This window comes from Silene latifolia, chromosome 3 (genome assembly GCF_048544455.1).
Source record: "Silene latifolia isolate original U9 population chromosome 3, ASM4854445v1, whole genome shotgun sequence".
NCBI lineage: Eukaryota > Viridiplantae > Streptophyta > Magnoliopsida > Caryophyllales > Caryophyllaceae > Silene > Silene latifolia.
In genome coordinates this window covers 123,628,076-123,646,996 of record NC_133528.1, presented here as the reverse complement: position 1 = coordinate 123,646,996, position 18,921 = coordinate 123,628,076, and the positions used below count along the sequence as shown (strand labels likewise).

The 18,921-nt window shown below is 37.4% G+C and overlaps 1 protein-coding gene across 1 annotated transcript; it reads right to left on the bottom strand.

Annotated features, from left to right (window-relative positions):
• Nucleotides 1-1,226: 1,226 nt before the first annotated feature.
• Nucleotides 1,227-2,536, bottom strand: LOC141649619 (uncharacterized). The gene is made up of 2 exons (XM_074458303.1): nt 1,923-2,536; nt 1,227-1,695 (listed from the first exon to the last, which is right to left on the bottom strand). Exons 1-2 carry the CDS (start codon nt 2,534-2,536, stop codon nt 1,227-1,229), a joined length of 1,083 nt encoding a protein of 360 aa, XP_074314404.1.
• Nucleotides 2,537-18,921: the final 16,385 nt, after the last annotated feature.

Sequence of the window (18,921 nt, the reverse complement as noted above, 5' to 3'; positions counted from 1 at the left end):
TGAATAGTATCCCAGGAAATAAGATGGACCTTTCTTTTTTCTTCATTACCACCCCAAAGGAACCGTCTAGTTTTTCTGTCAAGGGAATCACAGGTAGATCTCGGTATTTTAGCCTTCTGCATACTGTAATTGGCCATGGTAGATAAGGTGGATTGGACTAAAGTACCACGTCCTGCCAATGATAAATGTTCGTTTGCCAACCAGCAAGACGTCTATTAAATTTTTCTTCGAGGTGAGCAAAAATAGCCTTAGTGACTCGTCCATTGATGGTAGGCATACCCAGGTAAGTACCCAAATAGTTAGTGGTCTCATATTCAAGAATACGTTGTACATCATCTATGTCTGACTGAGGAGTATTGGTTGAGAAAAAAAATTCTAGACTTAGCTATACTTACTTTTTCCCCGGAAGCTCGAAAAAAATTATCAAGGACGTACTTTATAACAATGGCTTGATCAACTCTAGCTTCCGCGAATAAGACCATGTCATCAGCGAAGAAGAGATTGGAAATCTTGGGACCTTGCTTACAAATTGGTATCGGTGTCCAATCTTTTCCTCTTACCCGAATATCAATGGCCTGTTGGAGCTTCTCGAGACACATAACAAATAGATAAGATGATAAAGGGTCTCCCTGTCGAACTCCTCTTGAAGGCTTAAATTTTTCCATAGGCTCCCCGTTCCATAGAATTTGCACTAACGAGGTAGTAACGCATTCCATTACCGTGTCTATAAGAAGAGTAGGAAAACACATATCCTTTAAAGTTGCTTCTATGAAGTCCCATTTCCGTCGATCATATGTCTTTTCCAAGTCGATTTTTATAGTCATGTATCCTTTTTTACCCTTCTTCTTCATAGTATGAATTGTCTCTTGAAATACAACTATATTATCTGTGATTTGTCGCCCCAGAACGAACCCGCTTTGGTTTTCCGAGATGAGTATGGGGAGGACTGTTTTAATACGCTTGGCTATGGTCTTGCTTATGATTTTGTACGCAACATTACAGAGGTTTATCGGACGAAATTGGGTAATCTATTCCGGGCCTGTGACTTTCGGAATAAGTACAAGGTGTGTATCATTCAGTCCGCTCGGCATCCCTTTACCCTCGAGAGCATTCATTACCATTGTGCACACGTCACTCCTAATCGTGGCCCAATGTTTCTGGTAAAACAACGCTTGATAACCGTCAGGGCCAGGTGCTTTAAGCGAGCTCATATGGAGGATGATGCTCTAAACTTCAGCTAGTGAATAATACTTTGTGAGCCAGTCCCAATGCTCATTGCTAAACTCGGGAAATAAATCATACGGGATATCGACATCATCCTCATTAGCGCTATCATCGATGTACAGGTTTTTGTAAAAATCCACCACCATTTTGTTTACCTCGTTGCTATCAAGAACCCAATTACCATCGCTATCCTTCAGGGAATTAATACGATTCCGCCATCGTCTTACCAATGTACTAACCTGAAAATAAGATGTATTCCGGTCCCCGTCTTTTATGAAATCGACCCTTGATTTTTGGTACCATAAAAGCTCCTCACTCTCCAAAACTTCGTCTAGTTTTTTCCTTAGTTGCGCTTCATGTTTAATAAGATAGCTATTCCTGCGTAAAGAAAGAGCCTTCTGACAGCCCTCAATCCTAGCCAAGAGCTCCCGTTTTTGTCTAAAAATATTCTCGAAGACCTCTTCATTCCATCTTTGTAATTATTAGAAAGATCCGATAGTTTAGTTACTAAATTATTACCAGTCGGCCAATTAGAAGAAATAAACTCCGAAAAATTTTCGTGAGTCATCCATGCAGCTTGAAATCTAAACGAACGTTGAATGGATTGCAACGGGGCGAATCCATTAGGAGAAATCAGTAAAGGACAATGGTCTGATTAGAAGGCAGGAAGATGTCGCACACTAGCGTCGCTAAACAACATGCTCCATTCACTATTACACACTGCCCTGTCAAACCGAGCACTTTGACGAGTTTCTGTAGAGTTTCCCCGTGTCCAAGTATGAGAAGGACCCGAGAATTCAAGTTCAATAAGTTGACAGTTCTCAATCCACTTATTAAAGAGAGCACAACGACAAGCCATATTACTATCCCATCCGTGTCTTTCTGTTATCGAGCGAGTTTCGTTGTAATCCCCAGCTAGCAACCATGGCTGGTTATTAGTAATAGCAAAATTCTCTAATTCAGTCCACAACTCCATATAATTATTGGGGTTTGGGCTAGCATAAACCGCAGAGAAAAGCCAAGGTAACTCTCCATTTCGTGTTATTTCCACTGTAACGAATTGAGAGGTAGAACTGATTGGTGTGACAGTAATAATCTCAGGTTTCCAATACAGCCAAATTCCTCCACTAAAGCCGACAACATCAACTCGATGATGCCCATTATATCCTATAATCTTCTGTATCTTTAAGACATGGTCCCCATTCATATGTGTTTCCACAAGGGCAAGAACAAAGGGCTTATATGTCTTAATCACTTCCTTGAGAACATTAATCTTATTCTTATTGCGTGTCCCTTGTATGTTCCATACCATACATGTGATTGGGGACAAGTTTGGAGATGAGGTGGGATTCTGTCTGACATTAAAAATGGTACAAATTGTAATTTTATTATATAAGTTCGACTTACTAGTGATAGAATCTGGGTAATGTTCCATGGAATCGACATCTCCACCTGGAGAATCGAGGGGCCCTCTTCGCTGGCCCTGAATGTGATGTCCATCAATGGACTCTCCGGAACCATCACCGCCATATAAGGTACGAGAATCTCCTTCCAAACTGACATTGAGAACGTCTGTTGGGGAGGTATCATCTCAAACCTCGGTAGTTGAGGAAGACAGATTTGGGGGAGTTTCAGATCCAAATATGGTATATGAGGGTCCATGTGTACTGTCAGCTGAACCACGGGATGGGATGTTAGCAGTAGGGGGTAGAAGAGAGTTGATTATGGGTGGCTTCGTATGAATTTCTTCTGGCGTAGGAGTTGGAATATTCGTAATATCTTGCAGAATAGTTGGGTTTTTGGTAAGGATGGTATTATTAGAAGGGGTGATATTTTTATTTTTGGCTGAAGATTTGGTAGACCGAAAAGATTGACGATTTGGGGTAAGAATTTTGTTAGCTTGTTTATTTAGAGAAGGAGGTCTTTGATTATTATTAGTAGTAATATTTGGAGGAGAAAAAGCTGGAATATTATTAGAAATATGGGAAGTATTTTTATTAGGCAAGATTTGCGCATTCCGATTAATATTTCTTGATTATGTAGAATCTCAAATCTTGACCCTTGCTTGGAATTATTGTTGCCAAAATTAAAAATCGTGTTAGGAGTATTGGAAGGAGTAATGGACGCACTCTGTTTTCCTTGAACATTAACTGATCTTTTTCATTGGGGTTTTGTAACCATCATCCAGTTGCCGTAGTCGTCTTTCTCCTCTGGCCTTAGACCTACTTCTATTGAATTGTCCTGCCTTTGATCAGACGAGTTGTATTGTTGCTCTGCCCCCAGACTTGAATCTTGCCTCGAATCTAGGACCTTGTCCTTATGACATTCTTCTAAATTATGCCCTAATTTTCCACACTTGAAACAGATCATCTTAACGCCCTCATATTAAATACAGTATATCTTACCATTGAGACGGAATTTTGACAATAAAGGTTTCGATATATCAACCTCAACACTTATACGCGTAAATTGTCCTCGTTCCGCTGATGATGTATTTTTATCAATGCGAACGACTTCTCCTATTTTTGAACCTACTTCTTGAGAAATGACTCGTTGAAATATTCCACCGGTAGATTCGGAATACGAACCCAAGCTGTTAAGAATCTAATATTGTCTTCCAATGGGACAAAATTAGGCACCCATTTTCTGATAGTTAAGTAATGGTCATCTATTATCCAGGGACCCTGTGTCATAACGAATTCATAGTCTTACCTGGATGTGAATCGAGCAATGTAGTAAGAGCAACTAAGATCAGTAAGTGTCAATTCCCCTCTGATGGACCACTTTGCTTGCAATTTTCTAATTAAGGACAAGTACCCAATGTTCTTATCGAACATTTTTATTATGAGAGAACGGCGCCATGGTTTCCGAATACTAGCTTTCTCGTCTTTGGTTAATGTTATGTGAGGGCAGTGAATATCGTCATCTTCTTCAATATCTTTATCATCCTCTGAATCAGAATCCATATCTTCAATAAAATGTTCTTCCGACATGAAAGATTCAGATCCAAAACCTTGGACGATGTCTTTGTAAGATATACTGGGATTTTAAATAGGACCATTGCTGGGAGGAATCAGATTGGGGGATTCTGTATGGTTAGAGGGGATGACAATAAACTCACTCAAATGCATAGTCTTCCGTTTTGAGTTTTTTTGGCAGAGATGGGAAAGGAGTGTCGAACTCGCCAATCATGGTGTCGGATTCAGGAAGGTTTATTTGGGTTGTGGACACTCCCGGTGGGAGACCGGAAGAGTTGCTGATCATAGTGGGAGAACTTTATCTCTATAGAACTTTTTTAATTTGCCTTAATTCCTGATTTTTTTCTTCAAAATATGTTTGGTTCTAGTTGATACATACATATATCATACAAATGAAGCGTATTAGTAATTATGAATTCGCGAATTGCTTTTTACGAAATACTTTGCGTATTCAATTCCCTATTTTGAGCGAATTACGAATTATGTGTATTATGAATTCGGCAACCCTGGGTTAAACAATGCTTTAGGAAATACTCTGGTATTTGAAATAACATAAAAGGCTCAAGCAATTGAAAAAAGTGGAATTTGCCTATTTTCTATAAACAGAAAATATTCATAATTTGAGTAATATATACCATGAACAATTGTATTGTCTAATTTGGAAAATTCAACATTTCACATGTTATTTACAAATCTCCAAAAATTATGTTAGGTTCATATACCTATTATTAGACATCTCTAATGGTGAACTAATTAACATATTAACTTGTGTTCTAAGGATCTAGTGCATGCATAACTAAATAAGGAATAAAAATAAGAAAACAATGATTCGTACATTGTTAAATGGTTTGAAATGGGCACAAGTAAGGTCTCCTACCTTCACTTGTTCTTGAGCTCAAATAATATGGGATGATCCTCCAAAATCTTCAAGTCTCAAGCATAGAGACACTCCTCTTAGTTGCACCCAAGATTTGACCCAAAGTTACTACGAATATTAACTAGACATTATGTAGTAATGTACCCTTAATTATTACTAATATTACCAATACTCCTACACTAGTAATATATCACAAATATTAGTATTTGAGTGGTTTTTGAGGTTTTGCTTGTATGATATTTTGAGAGAAAGGTAGATTATAAAAATGAGAAGAACAAAACTATTCTCCTCTTAGTGATGTACCGTCCAAATGCTCTTATGTAGAGTATTTTGGTCTTCTCCAAATATCACATGCTTATGCTTTAGTGTAGGTAATAGGCTAGCTAGAATAAAGTGTGTCATAAGATGTTGAAGCATCTTTCCAACAACAAAATGACAAAACCAAAAATTCAAGCATCTTCACACTTTGGACGGTGCACTTGAGTATATATGGGTCTATTTTTGTCTTATAATATTTATCCCACAAATACTTATAGGTCTTATGTTTAATTATCCTATATAATTAAATATTAATTTGAACATACAACAATTATGTGACAAATTAATAAACATATATTTACTCAACTTATTGAGCAATATTTTATCGTTATATCAATATATAATGGGTCCCATAATAGCTAGTTAGTAAAATTTACAACCTCGGATTAATTAGTCTGTATCGAATACAATTAATTAATTATTTATTTGGGTCTCATCCTTTAGGTGTGACCTTAAGGGATCAACTGATCACAACCGTTAAACGACAATTAGCCAATCATTACTGATTAATGTTGATTAGTTGACTATATAAATGAATCATCCCTTACGTATTCTTATTTTGAGATTTAAACATGTGATCGCACTATTGTTGAGGACACACACTCCAACAATCTCCCACTTGTCTGAGACAAGTGTGCCCACCAATTCTCTTGTCCTATTACAATCTCTCACTCAATGCAAGGTGTCTTGCAGGTCGTACTTGCATTTGATCATATCTTGAGTGGTTTCCTCGGTCTGGAGAGTAACTGTCTGACCGGAATTATCTATCGTAGATACCTTCCGAGCGTGGCCACGCATTTTCAGTTCACTACTCCTCGAGTGGCCCTAATATTTCAAATAACGCTGACAAGGGGATGGACAATTCCTATCGCACTATTCCCTTCGTATAGCAATAGTTCATCATGACCCAAAATATACTCATTTGACTTCAGTTACGACAGTTGTAGAGTATAAATCAAAACCAATCAGAAACTTGTGCCAACTTGGGCGAATAGTCTCTAGTCAAAAGAATCGACTCATAAGATCACTATAGCAGCTCTTGCCGCGACCAGGCTTTATGAATTTCCAGAACTCTATAAGTGGTCACTGCCCGTCAGAGTGTCTCATACAGTCTGTCTATGTGATCGACTAGTCATCCCATATGACCCTATGGCACTTGAACTTGCCATCAATCGCATCACACTCTAGTCACTTCGAGACGTCACCTCCTATAAGTAACCAGGGACGCATACTATGTCAATCCAGTTCACTTCAATGGGGTTCAATATTGTCTCAACAACCCATTTGGATATAAAAAGTAATGGATGAGTTTAAAGAAACTCAAACGATAAATGTGATTATCATATATGAATAGTCAATACATTATTACTACTTCATATCTTATAATCTATAGTGTACCTTATACACTAGTTAAAATACAATAAAAGCTTGATAAGTGGATATACCATGTATCCATACAGTCCAACTTTATGAATTGTTATTTCCTTCTATTCAATGTTATTTCTAATGACATGAATTTATCTAAGTATATGTCTAGTCTTCTTACTAGACATGGGTTCTTCTACTAGGAGGATGCTCCCACTGTTATCATATAACTTGTGATAAAGTCTTTGGTAGAGGGATCTACTCTCACTCCCTATGTTGACCATCTTATCACAATGTACTTAGATTCCGTTTATAGACCTTGCAATGGTTGAAACTAAAACATTTCTCTAGTCTCTTAGTCTTAAGTCAATAAAATCATCCTGGGATTTCGATAAATCCTTATAGGTTTGAAAACTAAAGTTTCTGTAACCCTTCAACACACAACTTAGTATATCATACAAACATAAGAACGAATCCTCAATTCTTCTCAAGAATCTTAAAAGATGTTCTTTAAGGCTTTCAAAAGACCTTCATTCGAATTAGCTTGTTATTGACTTATTATGCTCCAAGCATATGATATATCACGGCGTGTGCATTTAATAGCATACATAATCGTTCTAATGGCGGAAACATTAGAAATCGATTTCATGTGATCAACAACTTATTTAGGTTTAGTGAATGACTATGACTCTATCATAGCAATTCCACTTTCATCAATATGAATACCCTACTCAACCTTGTTGATGGTTAAGACATGAAAGAACTTATCATCATAAGGCTCTCGACTCTATGCCAATATTCTCTCAAATTTAACACATAGATTCGGAAATCTAGAATATATTACACCTTTTCCTAGTCTCCCAATCACTCTTTCACATGGGAGAACATTGGTACATTATTCTCAATGAGTAATATGTTATCAACATATAAGACATGGGAAAAATAATTCTGGCTCCCACTTAACATCATGTATAAACATGATTCTTCAATCATGTGAATGAACCATTCTCAATTATCACATGAATGAAAAGTATGATTATTACAATCCTTTGATGCTTGCTTAAGACCATTGTAGGATCGCTTAAGTAAGCTTTGCATAATATGTTAGGATTCTTAGATCTTTATCTAAGGTTTTGTGTTCCGTACACATCCTTCTCTAAATTCTCATTTTAAAAAAAGCGAATTTTTAATATCATTTGCCATTCTTTATCAAAATGAAATGTGGCAATTCCTAACATGATTTATCTTGATCAACATCTTCATGTAAATCTATGCATTTAGGTACTCTAAAGCTTTATTTACTTTAAAGAGACCACCGCCTTAAAGTAAATCTACTCTTGAGATTGTAATGCTATGGCTATTATGCAACAAAGTTGATTTGGGACTACTCGCAATTGATCATTCAATAGGTCATAATTCCATTACTTTCGAAAAGTAACATATTAACAATAAGACATGTGTACTTTACTCCCACTCTATCTCAATAGATTATAGTTCTATTACTTTCAAAAAGTAACACATTAACAATAAGACATGTTTGTGACGATCTACTCCCACTCTATCTCTTAGAAATACTTCTATCTTCTTAAGAGATAGTTTTGTAAGTCACAAATATATATATATATATATATATATATATATATATATATGTTAGGAATTTGTGCCTTGAATTTGTGTCGAAGACGGATTAAGTTAAGACAAGTAACAAATTAATTAGAAGCAAAGACAAAGGGGATTGCCGTGACTCATGTGGGTCGCACATACTTCTGTTGGCAGGCACTAATTTACGTACATGTGTGCGTGTTTGTTTCCCGTGTTTACTATGCCTTTTTTTGTTTAGAAGAGCAAGTGGTGGAACCTCCTGCTATTTTTAATCACAAATTCTCATTGAAGACATGACATATCCGTCACAAGCTGAAGACGGATACCATTTTACCTCACAATGTACCCACTTTTTCTCTCTCTGCAACACTATTCATGTGGTCCCCTTTCTCCACTAACCCATTTTGTTACCATTTTATCTCACAAAATATCCGTCATAAATGGTAACCCGTCACAAGGGAGACCAATTGATTTTTAATAGGCATTGTTTCTTGCGTTTGACTTTTGACGTAAGATATTTTCGTGGGTTTTGTTAGTTGTCTCGGATTAGGAAATTACTTAATAATTTTCTATTAGTTTATTCTTTATTAGTCTAGATATTTTATTTTGGGTGGAATAAATATATATAAAGACCCAAGTTTTATTCTAGGTTAATGAAGAGAGAGATTTGAGAGCACAATAAAGAGGGTCGATTTGTGAGGTTCCTTCTGAAGAAGAAAACTCAGTTTGTTACGGGCTCTATTATTGGTGTTCGTCTGTCTTTGAAGATCGGAGGAGTTTGTTCAGATCTTGATAGGCGTTAAGATTATTTGTCCTTCGTCTTATTGGGGTAGTCTCTTTTGTTCCTTTGAGACTACTATATTTGTTTGTAGAATAGGGTATAATTTTGGCTCATATTGAGCGCGTGTATATCGGTCTACTGTTGTACTATTTTCTCCACTATAGTGAAATTTGATCTCCTCGCAGGGTGGACGTGGCCAGTTATTTTACTGGTGAACCACGTAAATCTTTGTGTCAACTTTATTTACATTCGTTATTTATTGTTCTTATCGCCTTATCAATTAACTGTTTGGGTAACGAGATGCCTCCGTTACAACAATATATATATATATATATATATATATATATATATATATATATATATATATATATATATATATATATATATATATATATATATATAGTAATAAGATCATCTAAGTCCATGTCTTACACTTGAGTCCATGAGTTCTATTGTCATCCCTTAGATCATGTTATTGAATGGCTTAGATTAAAAGTAAAAAGCAACTAATAATATTATTCTAATGGCTAAAATAATTACCTCTCTCCTCCTACCACTCATAGGGTGGGTATTAGCATGCATGCAGCAGGTTGTCAATCAAAACATCACACACACACACGTCCTAAAAACTTCCCCCCACTTTCCATCTCTCAATTATTCAAAATTAATTTTCCCCCAAAACATTTGCCCCAAATTAAACCACATTCATTTCAAGACGAAACTGCTCTAAAAATCCCCCAAATTTATCGTTTTTTTGCTACCTTATTATCGTTTTTTTCTCCATTTTCTTTGCTCACTTGCAAACTGCCATTGTCGTCCATTCAAACACTTCAGAAGGTATTTTTTTTGGGGGTTTTTATAGTTTTATGATTTTTTTCTGGGTTTTTACGGTTTTATTATTTGTTCTCTTCATTTATTTAGACGTTTTTTTTTAATTTATTGGACATTGTTATGCTATTGGATCAGTATTTGATCACGATACTTTGTCACCATTGTTGATGTATTGTTCTATTTGATCACTGTTTTTGGTTTCTTCATTTTGATTAGCCGATTATTTTTAGCACATTTAGGACATGAACGCAGCGCTTATTTTTTATCACTGTATTTTGTCAACTAACGTTTTGAGTATATATGTTCATATTCATTAAGATTAGTCATATTATTTGGAGAAATCCTACTTTTGTTGGAGAAATCCCACTTTTGATTACCCTTTTGTTAGAATTACACTTTTGATGCTAAAATAACACTTTCTCTTTCTGCAATCACACTTTTCTTTGCTAAAATTACAATGTAGTATGTTAAAATAACACTTTATCTTGTTAGAATTACACTTTTCTCAGCTCAAATCACACTTTTCTTTGCTAAAATTACAATGTAGTCTTTAAAATAACACTTTGTATTTTGTTAGAATTACAATTTTGTAAGCTAAAATAACACTTTATTCTGCTACAAATCCCACTTTTGACCCTTTGTTAGAATCACACTTTTGTTGCTAAAATAACACTTTATCTTTGCTACAATTAGACTTTTGTCGACTAAAATCACACTTTTTTCTCGTTAAAATGTCACTCGTTTTGCTGTTAAAATAACCCTTTATTTTGTTAGAATTACACTTTCCTCTGCTACAATTACACTTATGTTAGTTAAAATAACACTTTGTCTTTGCTACAATCACACTTTTCTTTTCTTTGATAGTTTTCTTTCCTGTTAAAATAACCATTTATTTTATTAGAATTACACTTGTGGTGCTATAATTACACTTTATCTTTGCTACAATTAGACTTTTGACACTAAAATCAAACTTTTTCCTGTTAAAATGTCATCATTTGCTGTTAAAATAACCCTTTATTTTGTTAGAATTACACTTTCCTCTGCTACAATTACACTTTTGCTAGTTAAAATAACACTTTGTCTTTTACAATCACACTTTTCTTTTGCTTTGATAGTTTTTATTTGCTGTTAAAATAACCATTTATTTTATTAGAATTACACTTGTGGTCGCTATAATTACACTTTATCTTTGCTACAATTTTAAATTTTCTTTTTGTCTTATTTTTTTTTGTATTTAACAATGAATTTTGAGTAATGTTAACGGATGTCGGTGGAAATGAGGGTAAATCGAGGCAAGTCCAAAAAAGCAAAGGTGCTGTTAAGTCGAGTAAGGAGCTTGTTGTTGCCAAACCAAATAAACCGACACGAAGAAAATAGCAAAGGTGGTCATCAAGTCCGGCCGAAGCAAATGGTTGAGCTCCTTGAAAAGCTCAATGATGCACAGCGAGATGCGGTACGGAGGATTGGTTTCGGTGGTATTCTGGAGCTTAAGCTCAAAACATATCCGATGGGGTACGTTAAAGATTTTAAAAGCATTCGATGATGAATCGTATATTTTTCGGGCCAAGGATAAGGAGTTCATGGTCACCAAGCATGACGTGTATGACTGTTTTATGTTACCACTTGGTCCTAAAACTCTTGATCTAGTACCTACGGGCCGCCAAAAGGATTCTCAAGCGCCGGAGAACAAGCAATTGAAAGATAAATGGCGAAAAGCGTACAACATAAAAGGGGTTAATGAAGGCATTAATTTAGGAATTGTCTTCCAAGATATTTTAAAAAAAAATACAAAAAGGAGGTCCGCAATTCTGCAGGCTGTTTGTTCTGCTCGCAATGTCATCATTCCTAACTCCAACGTCATACAGTGGGGTTGACTTCAAGCTTTTGAGAGCTGTTGAAGATGTGGACTCGATTACGCAGTACGATTGGTGTTCTTATGTCTTTGGAAAATTTGGTGAAGGCTGCGCGGATCATCGGTGAAAATAAACGGTACGCTGGGGTGTATCCCCTTCTTAATGATTACGTACTTTCAACGTTTCGATTTCCGTGGTGAGAGTTGTCGCCACACCCCCCCCTCATTAAGCACTTTGGGACCGGCGACGCTTTCGACGGACTACATGGTGAGCTTGACAAGAGCCGTTTGGGTCGGCTAACTTGGTCCGTGGTTAAGTATCCTCGGTGCCTACAAAAAGAACTGTTAAGCATTGGTGGGGTGCACGATAACGACCAAGTGTTGGCCATTGGAAATGTGGTTAGGGATACGGCATTACAAGTGACTTCAACTTCGGACGGAAGAAGTTCATCGAGATTGAACTCCCTTCCTGGTGTTGATGATGACGAGGAGTTGAAAGCTCGGGCAGAGATGTAAGTGCTATTTTAATGTTTTAAAGATACTTTTTCTTTCACTACAATTACACTACAATTGTAATTGCGATATTAATCGATAATTGCTTAAATTACAAGGTTGTCGATAAAAATTATACTTTTTAAAGTTAAAATTATAGTGTAGTATGTTACAATTACACTTTTGTCCGTTAAAATAATACTTTTTAAAATTAATATTATACTTTTGTATGTTACAATTACACTTTTGTCCGTTAAAAAAATACTTTTTAAAGTTAAAATTATACAAGGTTGTCGATTAAAATTATACTTTTTACGATTAAAATTATACTTTTGTATGTTACAATTACACTTTTGTCCGTTAAAATAATACTTTTTAAAGTTAATAATTTCTTGTTGTAGCATACAATTACACTTTCGTCCGTTGGAATTATACTTTTGGACCTTAGAATTACAGTTGTTAAGGTTAAAATTATACTTTTTAATGAACACTTTTGACTGAACAATTGTCCAATTATCTGTATTTTAATGTAGGATGTGCATGAGCTTTACTTGAAGATGCAAAGGAATGCTACTTGTCTTCTATTCATGGTATGCGATGCATGATGACGCTCAAAAGGTTAACTGGAGGGATGAACCATCCTAGTGACCCTGTCGCTACACAATGCACGCAATCATTCTTTCAAAGCCAAAGGATGAAGGATTATCTTTGTGGAAATGCAGAGATGGTCAACGAATAAATCGTTCCGTGAAATCGGACTGCTCGCAACAAAGTCCAGGTGATCGATGATCGAGAATGATGAGGTAGATGACGACGGGTACGAGCAGCATGTTGGTGACGATGATGAAGAGGAGGACAATGGTGATGAGGACGAGGGAGATGACGAGGATGTTGATAATGTTGGCGATGAGGAGGACGGTGATGATATGGAGGATGATGGATCCGATAATGAGAAAGAGGTGACTGTAGATCTTGGTAGAGACCGTGAAGGCCCGGTGGCCGCGTCAATTGTTTCGGATGATGCAGCTAGTGAGAAAGCACTGGAGGTGTCTACACAACAGATAATGGAGGCCGTGCAATATTACGACTCCGCTGAATTTACGGACACTGGTCACAGAGACGAGTACAGTAAGGACACCGACGTGGATGTTGGTAGTACTCGTGAGATTTCCGTTATATACGAAGGAGGAAGGCGGATGGATGGAAAGGTGGTGTTAAAGAACCACCAAAATTTGACCGCGAAGCTCGGAAGATATATATTCAAAAGAAGAGCTTGATGAGGCCGAGAAGAAGTTCTATGCGAATGCTGCGGTACAAAGGAAGAAGAGCGACGATGGATCGGACGTGCATGTGGCCGGGGATAATGAGATAGCGACAAAAAAAAATGAGGCCGCAGAAGAGCGAGAAGATGGATCGGACGTGCGGTGGCGGGGATAATGAGATAGCGGGAAAAAAAAATGAGGACGATGGGCCCACCGACGCTGTTCCACCTGTCTCTCAACTGCTGATTTCGTCTGCGGAGATTATTGAAGCAGACCGCCGAGCTGAAAGGTCGGCCAGAGAAGACCATGGAATTGGAGAGGTAAGAGAATTTGTGAATGTGGCCTCCGACACTACGGGAGCGGTTGTGTATGTGAGTGAAGCTCTGAATGCCGAGGCGGGAAAGGATGATGACAAGATTGGGAAGGGTAATGCTGAACCTGGTCTCCAATGTTCAAGTTCAATTGTGGTTTCTGCAACCCTACACGATCTTTGTCACAAGTGGACTCTAAATCTTTGGAATTTAGAGGGCCTGATGCCGGGGAGACTGAGAAGGCGGATAATGCTTTGGCGGAAGTTCAGAACACAGAAGTTCCCCCCCCCGCCACTCAGTTGATGTTCTCTACTGCTGAGATATGCGATGCAGAGCGCGCAGCCGAACAACATTATCAAGAGGGTGCGAAAACGGCGGAGGCGAAACCACCGACGAGCGGGTGTTAAAGGAAAATGAGCAGCTGAATATGTATATGCGTTGCGAGCAAAGGAATTTATGGACGTAGAATGGACAAGCACCGTATATTCTTCTGCAAAATAAACGCTACTGTTCGAGGAGCACCCAATATCTGTGCCGACTGTAAATGAGGAGGGTTGGAATAATGATGAGCCAAATTTGGATATAAGTTCTCAGACAGTGGTAGAGAAGGTAGTGGATGGGGCTGCACTGAAGGATCACGGAGGTAATGCCGTGGATGAAGTTATTTAGTTAGAATTACATTTTTCTATTTTAAAGTTACACTTTTGTTATTTACAGTAACACTTTTTTGCCTTAGAATGACACTTTTCTCTGCTGCAATTAGACAATTTGTTAGTTAAAATCACACTTTATTCAGTTAGAATTACAATTTTCTCTACTAAAAACTACACTTTTTTAAGTTAAAAATATACTTTTGTAGCTTACAATTACACTTTTGTCTTCTAGAATTAGACTATTTGTAGTTAAAATTACACTTATTTGTGATAAAATAACACTCAATTTTGTTTGAATTATAATTTTGTCTACTGAATTATACTTTCTTCTCTGCCACAGTTACACTTACTTACTGATGCCCTAATAACACTATTTTTATTACAGATGCGGCAGTTGAGGACGTTGCCGGGAAGTCTTCGGAAGGGACTGTCGAGAGAAGAGAGGTATCGGTGACGTTCTTCCGAGGCGAGAACGTTGACATTCCTATCCCGGTCCCGTCGTCCCTCACGGTGATCTGAGCTACCATCCTTTTTTACTTCACTCGAGTGAGCCCTTACCATGCATGGATCACGTCATTGAGAACCTTGGGTGTTCTCTTGATTGTGGGGCACCTAATCCCGATTTGTGCTTTGCGACGAGAAACCTAGCATTCAGTCGGGAGCTCCTAGTGCCAATGTTCAATGACGATGAAATATGTGATTGACTATGCGTTCAATCAGTCAGACGTGTTTAACGAGTTGTAAGTGTATTATTCTTTACAAGAGCCTCTTAACATTGCTAATTATATATATATTTGTTGGCTAATTTCATTTTTTCGTTGTAGGGAACAATTGGTCCAATTCAGCGAGTGGTATTTCATTACCCGGGAAGATATTGCAACTTTGAACCCTGGGGAGCAAATCATGACCAGTGTTATTGATGGTTGGTGCTTGCTACTCAACCACATCATGAAACCTTCGGACATATCCCGTTCTTTCTTTGGACTAAGTCACACTGTAAGTTAAAATGTTACCTTTGTGTGTTAAAATTACACATTTGTCCGTTAGAATTATACTTTTTAAAGTTAAAACGTTGGTTTTGTATGTTAAAATTGCACATTTGTCCGTTAAAATGATACTTTTTGCCGTTAGAATTTCACTTTTGATTGTTTAAATTATACTTTTAACATCTCCCTTCTGAGTTAATTCTAACACTTTTTTTGGTTAAAGGTTCACTTTATTTGTATAAAATAGTTCTTTTAATTATCTGTTCACGCATTTAACACTTTTCAAATTACAGTCCCCTGCAATTATGATTTGGGACGCTCAAAAGCTTGGGAAAGTGTTGAACAAAGACGAAGACATTTTTGGTGGCTGGGATTCATGGGCTGAAATGTGTCGTGCACCATTCCAGCTTGATACGGACATGGTAGGTAACAAAACATGTAATCTTGTCTCATGGTTTTTAAGTTTTAATTGTTCTGATCTTAGCAACACATGGTGCGAGATCTTTCTCCCGTTTATCCGGACGACGGTGATCACTACAGCTGCGTGTGCATCAACTTTCTCACCGAGCAGATTGACTACCTCGACAACCGCAAGTAGGATGACCCAATAGAAACGCTCCCTTACGGAGGGATAGCGCGTATTTCCGTAAGTGGCCGATATCTACAATTACTCTTTCTTTGTTAAAATTACAGTTTATCCATTTTTGGTTGGAGAAATCCCACTTTTGATTACCCTTTTGTTAAAATTACAATGTAGTATGTTAAAATAACACTTTATCTTGTTAGAATTACACTTTTCTCAGTTAAAATTACACTTTTCTTTGCTAAAATTACAATGTAGTATGTTAAAATAACACTTTATCTTGTTAGAATTACACTTTTCTCAGCTAAAATCACACTTTTCTTTGCTAAAATTACAATGTAGTCTGTTAAAATAACACTGTATTTTGTTAGAATTACACTTTTGTAAGCTAAAATAACACTTTATTCTGCTACAAATCCCACTTTTGACCCTTTGGTAGAATCACACTTTTGTTGCTAAAATAACACTTTATGCTTTGCTACAATTAGACTTTTGTCTAATAAAATCACACTTTTTTCTCGTTAAAATGTCATCATTTGCTGTTAAAATAACCCTTTATTTTGTTAGAATTACACTTTCCTCTGCTACAATCACACTTATGTTAGTTAAAATAACACTTTGTCTTTGCTACAATCACACTTTTCTTTTCTTTGATATCTTAAAAGTCAACGAATTTTAGTGGGTCGTACTACGTTAACTCAATGACGTTTTTTGTGTCCAGGCAAATATAATGGGGAAGTATTTGGTGTCTAAAGGGCTGTCTAAGGGGGCAAAGGTCAGCGGGTTCAAGATTGTCAACATTGAGTTCAAATTTGGCAAGGTCAAGGGTATTCGAGAAATGACTGTGGTGTTTTCATGATGCTACATATGATGTTCTACCGCGGAAGCCCTTTTCAATGTGACCTCGGGAAAGAGGATGCTATGAGTTTGTACCGTCTTGAGATTGCTGCAACACTCGTCCTCCGTGACATTAACGATCGTCGAGAAGATATCCCGACCAGGGGTTGGTTTTTTCAAAACGATCCTGGACATCCGTTGACAAGAAAGTTGAATGTTGTTAAGAGGAAAACAGATGATGACATAGGGCGGAGTCCACAAAACGTGCTCGCGAATCGAATTTGAAAAGCCCGTTATGGAGGTGACGCCGGTTGCCATGCGCATTCCATCTGGTCAAGCGCTATCAGCCGTCAAGAGCCATCCCCGTGGAAAGGGGGACGGGTTGGGCTGCTCTCTCGATCGTGGTAGAGGTGGTCTCAACACAAATGTGGTGTCGAAGCTGCTCCGGGGCAATCAGGCGTTAATCAAGGATATTAAAAACAGGAGGAAGCATGTAGCCGACTATTGCTTGTTAGATGACCACACTTATGATGAACGGTCTCATCACGCCGGCTTAATTAACGCCTTCTTTATTCAAGGATACTCAGATTATTTTTGACATTTATTTTACTTTAATTAACGACATCTTTAATATTACGGAGTGCAAGGTGAACAAATGGATCAGTACACCCGTCACGCAACGCTTCGGAGAAAAGACATTATGTCCTTGATGCCCGAAAACCTTATGTCGTTAAATGTGATCGAGTCTTTGGTCGATTTTGATGAACCATTTGGAGAAGGAGGAATATGGCGACCAAATGAGGATGTCATTCTTTGGTATACGTCACATGGTAATTCCATTTATCATTGCATAATATTTATGTCCACTTGTATTACACCTTTGTTGCTTAGAATGTCACTTTTCTTAGTTACAGCGTTTTAATGTGAATGTTTCACTTTAGTTCTTTTAATCCACAAAAGTGTCATTCTAACCGTGTGAAGTGTAATTTTAAGGGACAATAGTGTAATTTTGGGTGACAATGTAAACACAGTAATCATGTTCACTATTGCCTTTTCAAGGATTTACTGTTGCGTATGCTCGGGACGTTTGAGCAACCAGGCACACAATCAGACAGCAACTATGACGACCTGTACCAGATCTGGGACACCTTCATCGTCGACAGCGACCGCACCGTTAACTTGAAAACAGACTTGCTATTTGTCCCGTTCTGCATTAACGACCATTTTGCATGCGTTTGTATCAATCACAAATCAAATACAGTCGACTTGCTTTGGACGGGCAAAGGCATTCGACTTGAAGAAGTCGCATTTGGCAAAGCAAACGCGTTTAATTGTAAGTTATTTTCGATCGCTTTCTTCCGAATGCTATCTTTTTTGTTCAATCAGTTTTTATAGGGTAATTATGTATATTTGCAGTCTAGCGCAGTGAGTGATTATTTAGAATCACGGGATAAGGAAAAGAAGAACACTAGGGCACGGGAAATTCCTAATTATGTGTTGCGCCAGATACCTTTCAGCGGGATGTCACCAACTCTCAACCAACCAGAGTCGGGTCTGTTCACCATGATGGCGATGCTCTTATACGAGGGTCTTCCTTTTCAAAGATGAAGATCTCGAGAAGAAGAAATCACGGCGCTATTTGGTGATCCAGTGTAGCTACCCTCGTTCGCGCGAGACATGAACATTTTGCGCGAAGGTGTGCTCGAGAAGGTCAAAGCTTTTGTTAGCACGAAGGACAAACTGTGGAAGGTATTACAACGAAGCGTGAGATGCCCCGTCCCAATGTGAAAAAATAACAACCTTAATTCAGTAGTTCTGTTTTTGTTGGAATATTCCCTTGGCTATGTAAACACTTATTTCATATTTTGTATTATTTGCAGCTGTTAGCAAACTTAATGTAGACAGTTATTTTTTGTGTAAATAATCTTACGACATTCTATAAAAGAATGCCTTTTCCTCTCAAGCAAGA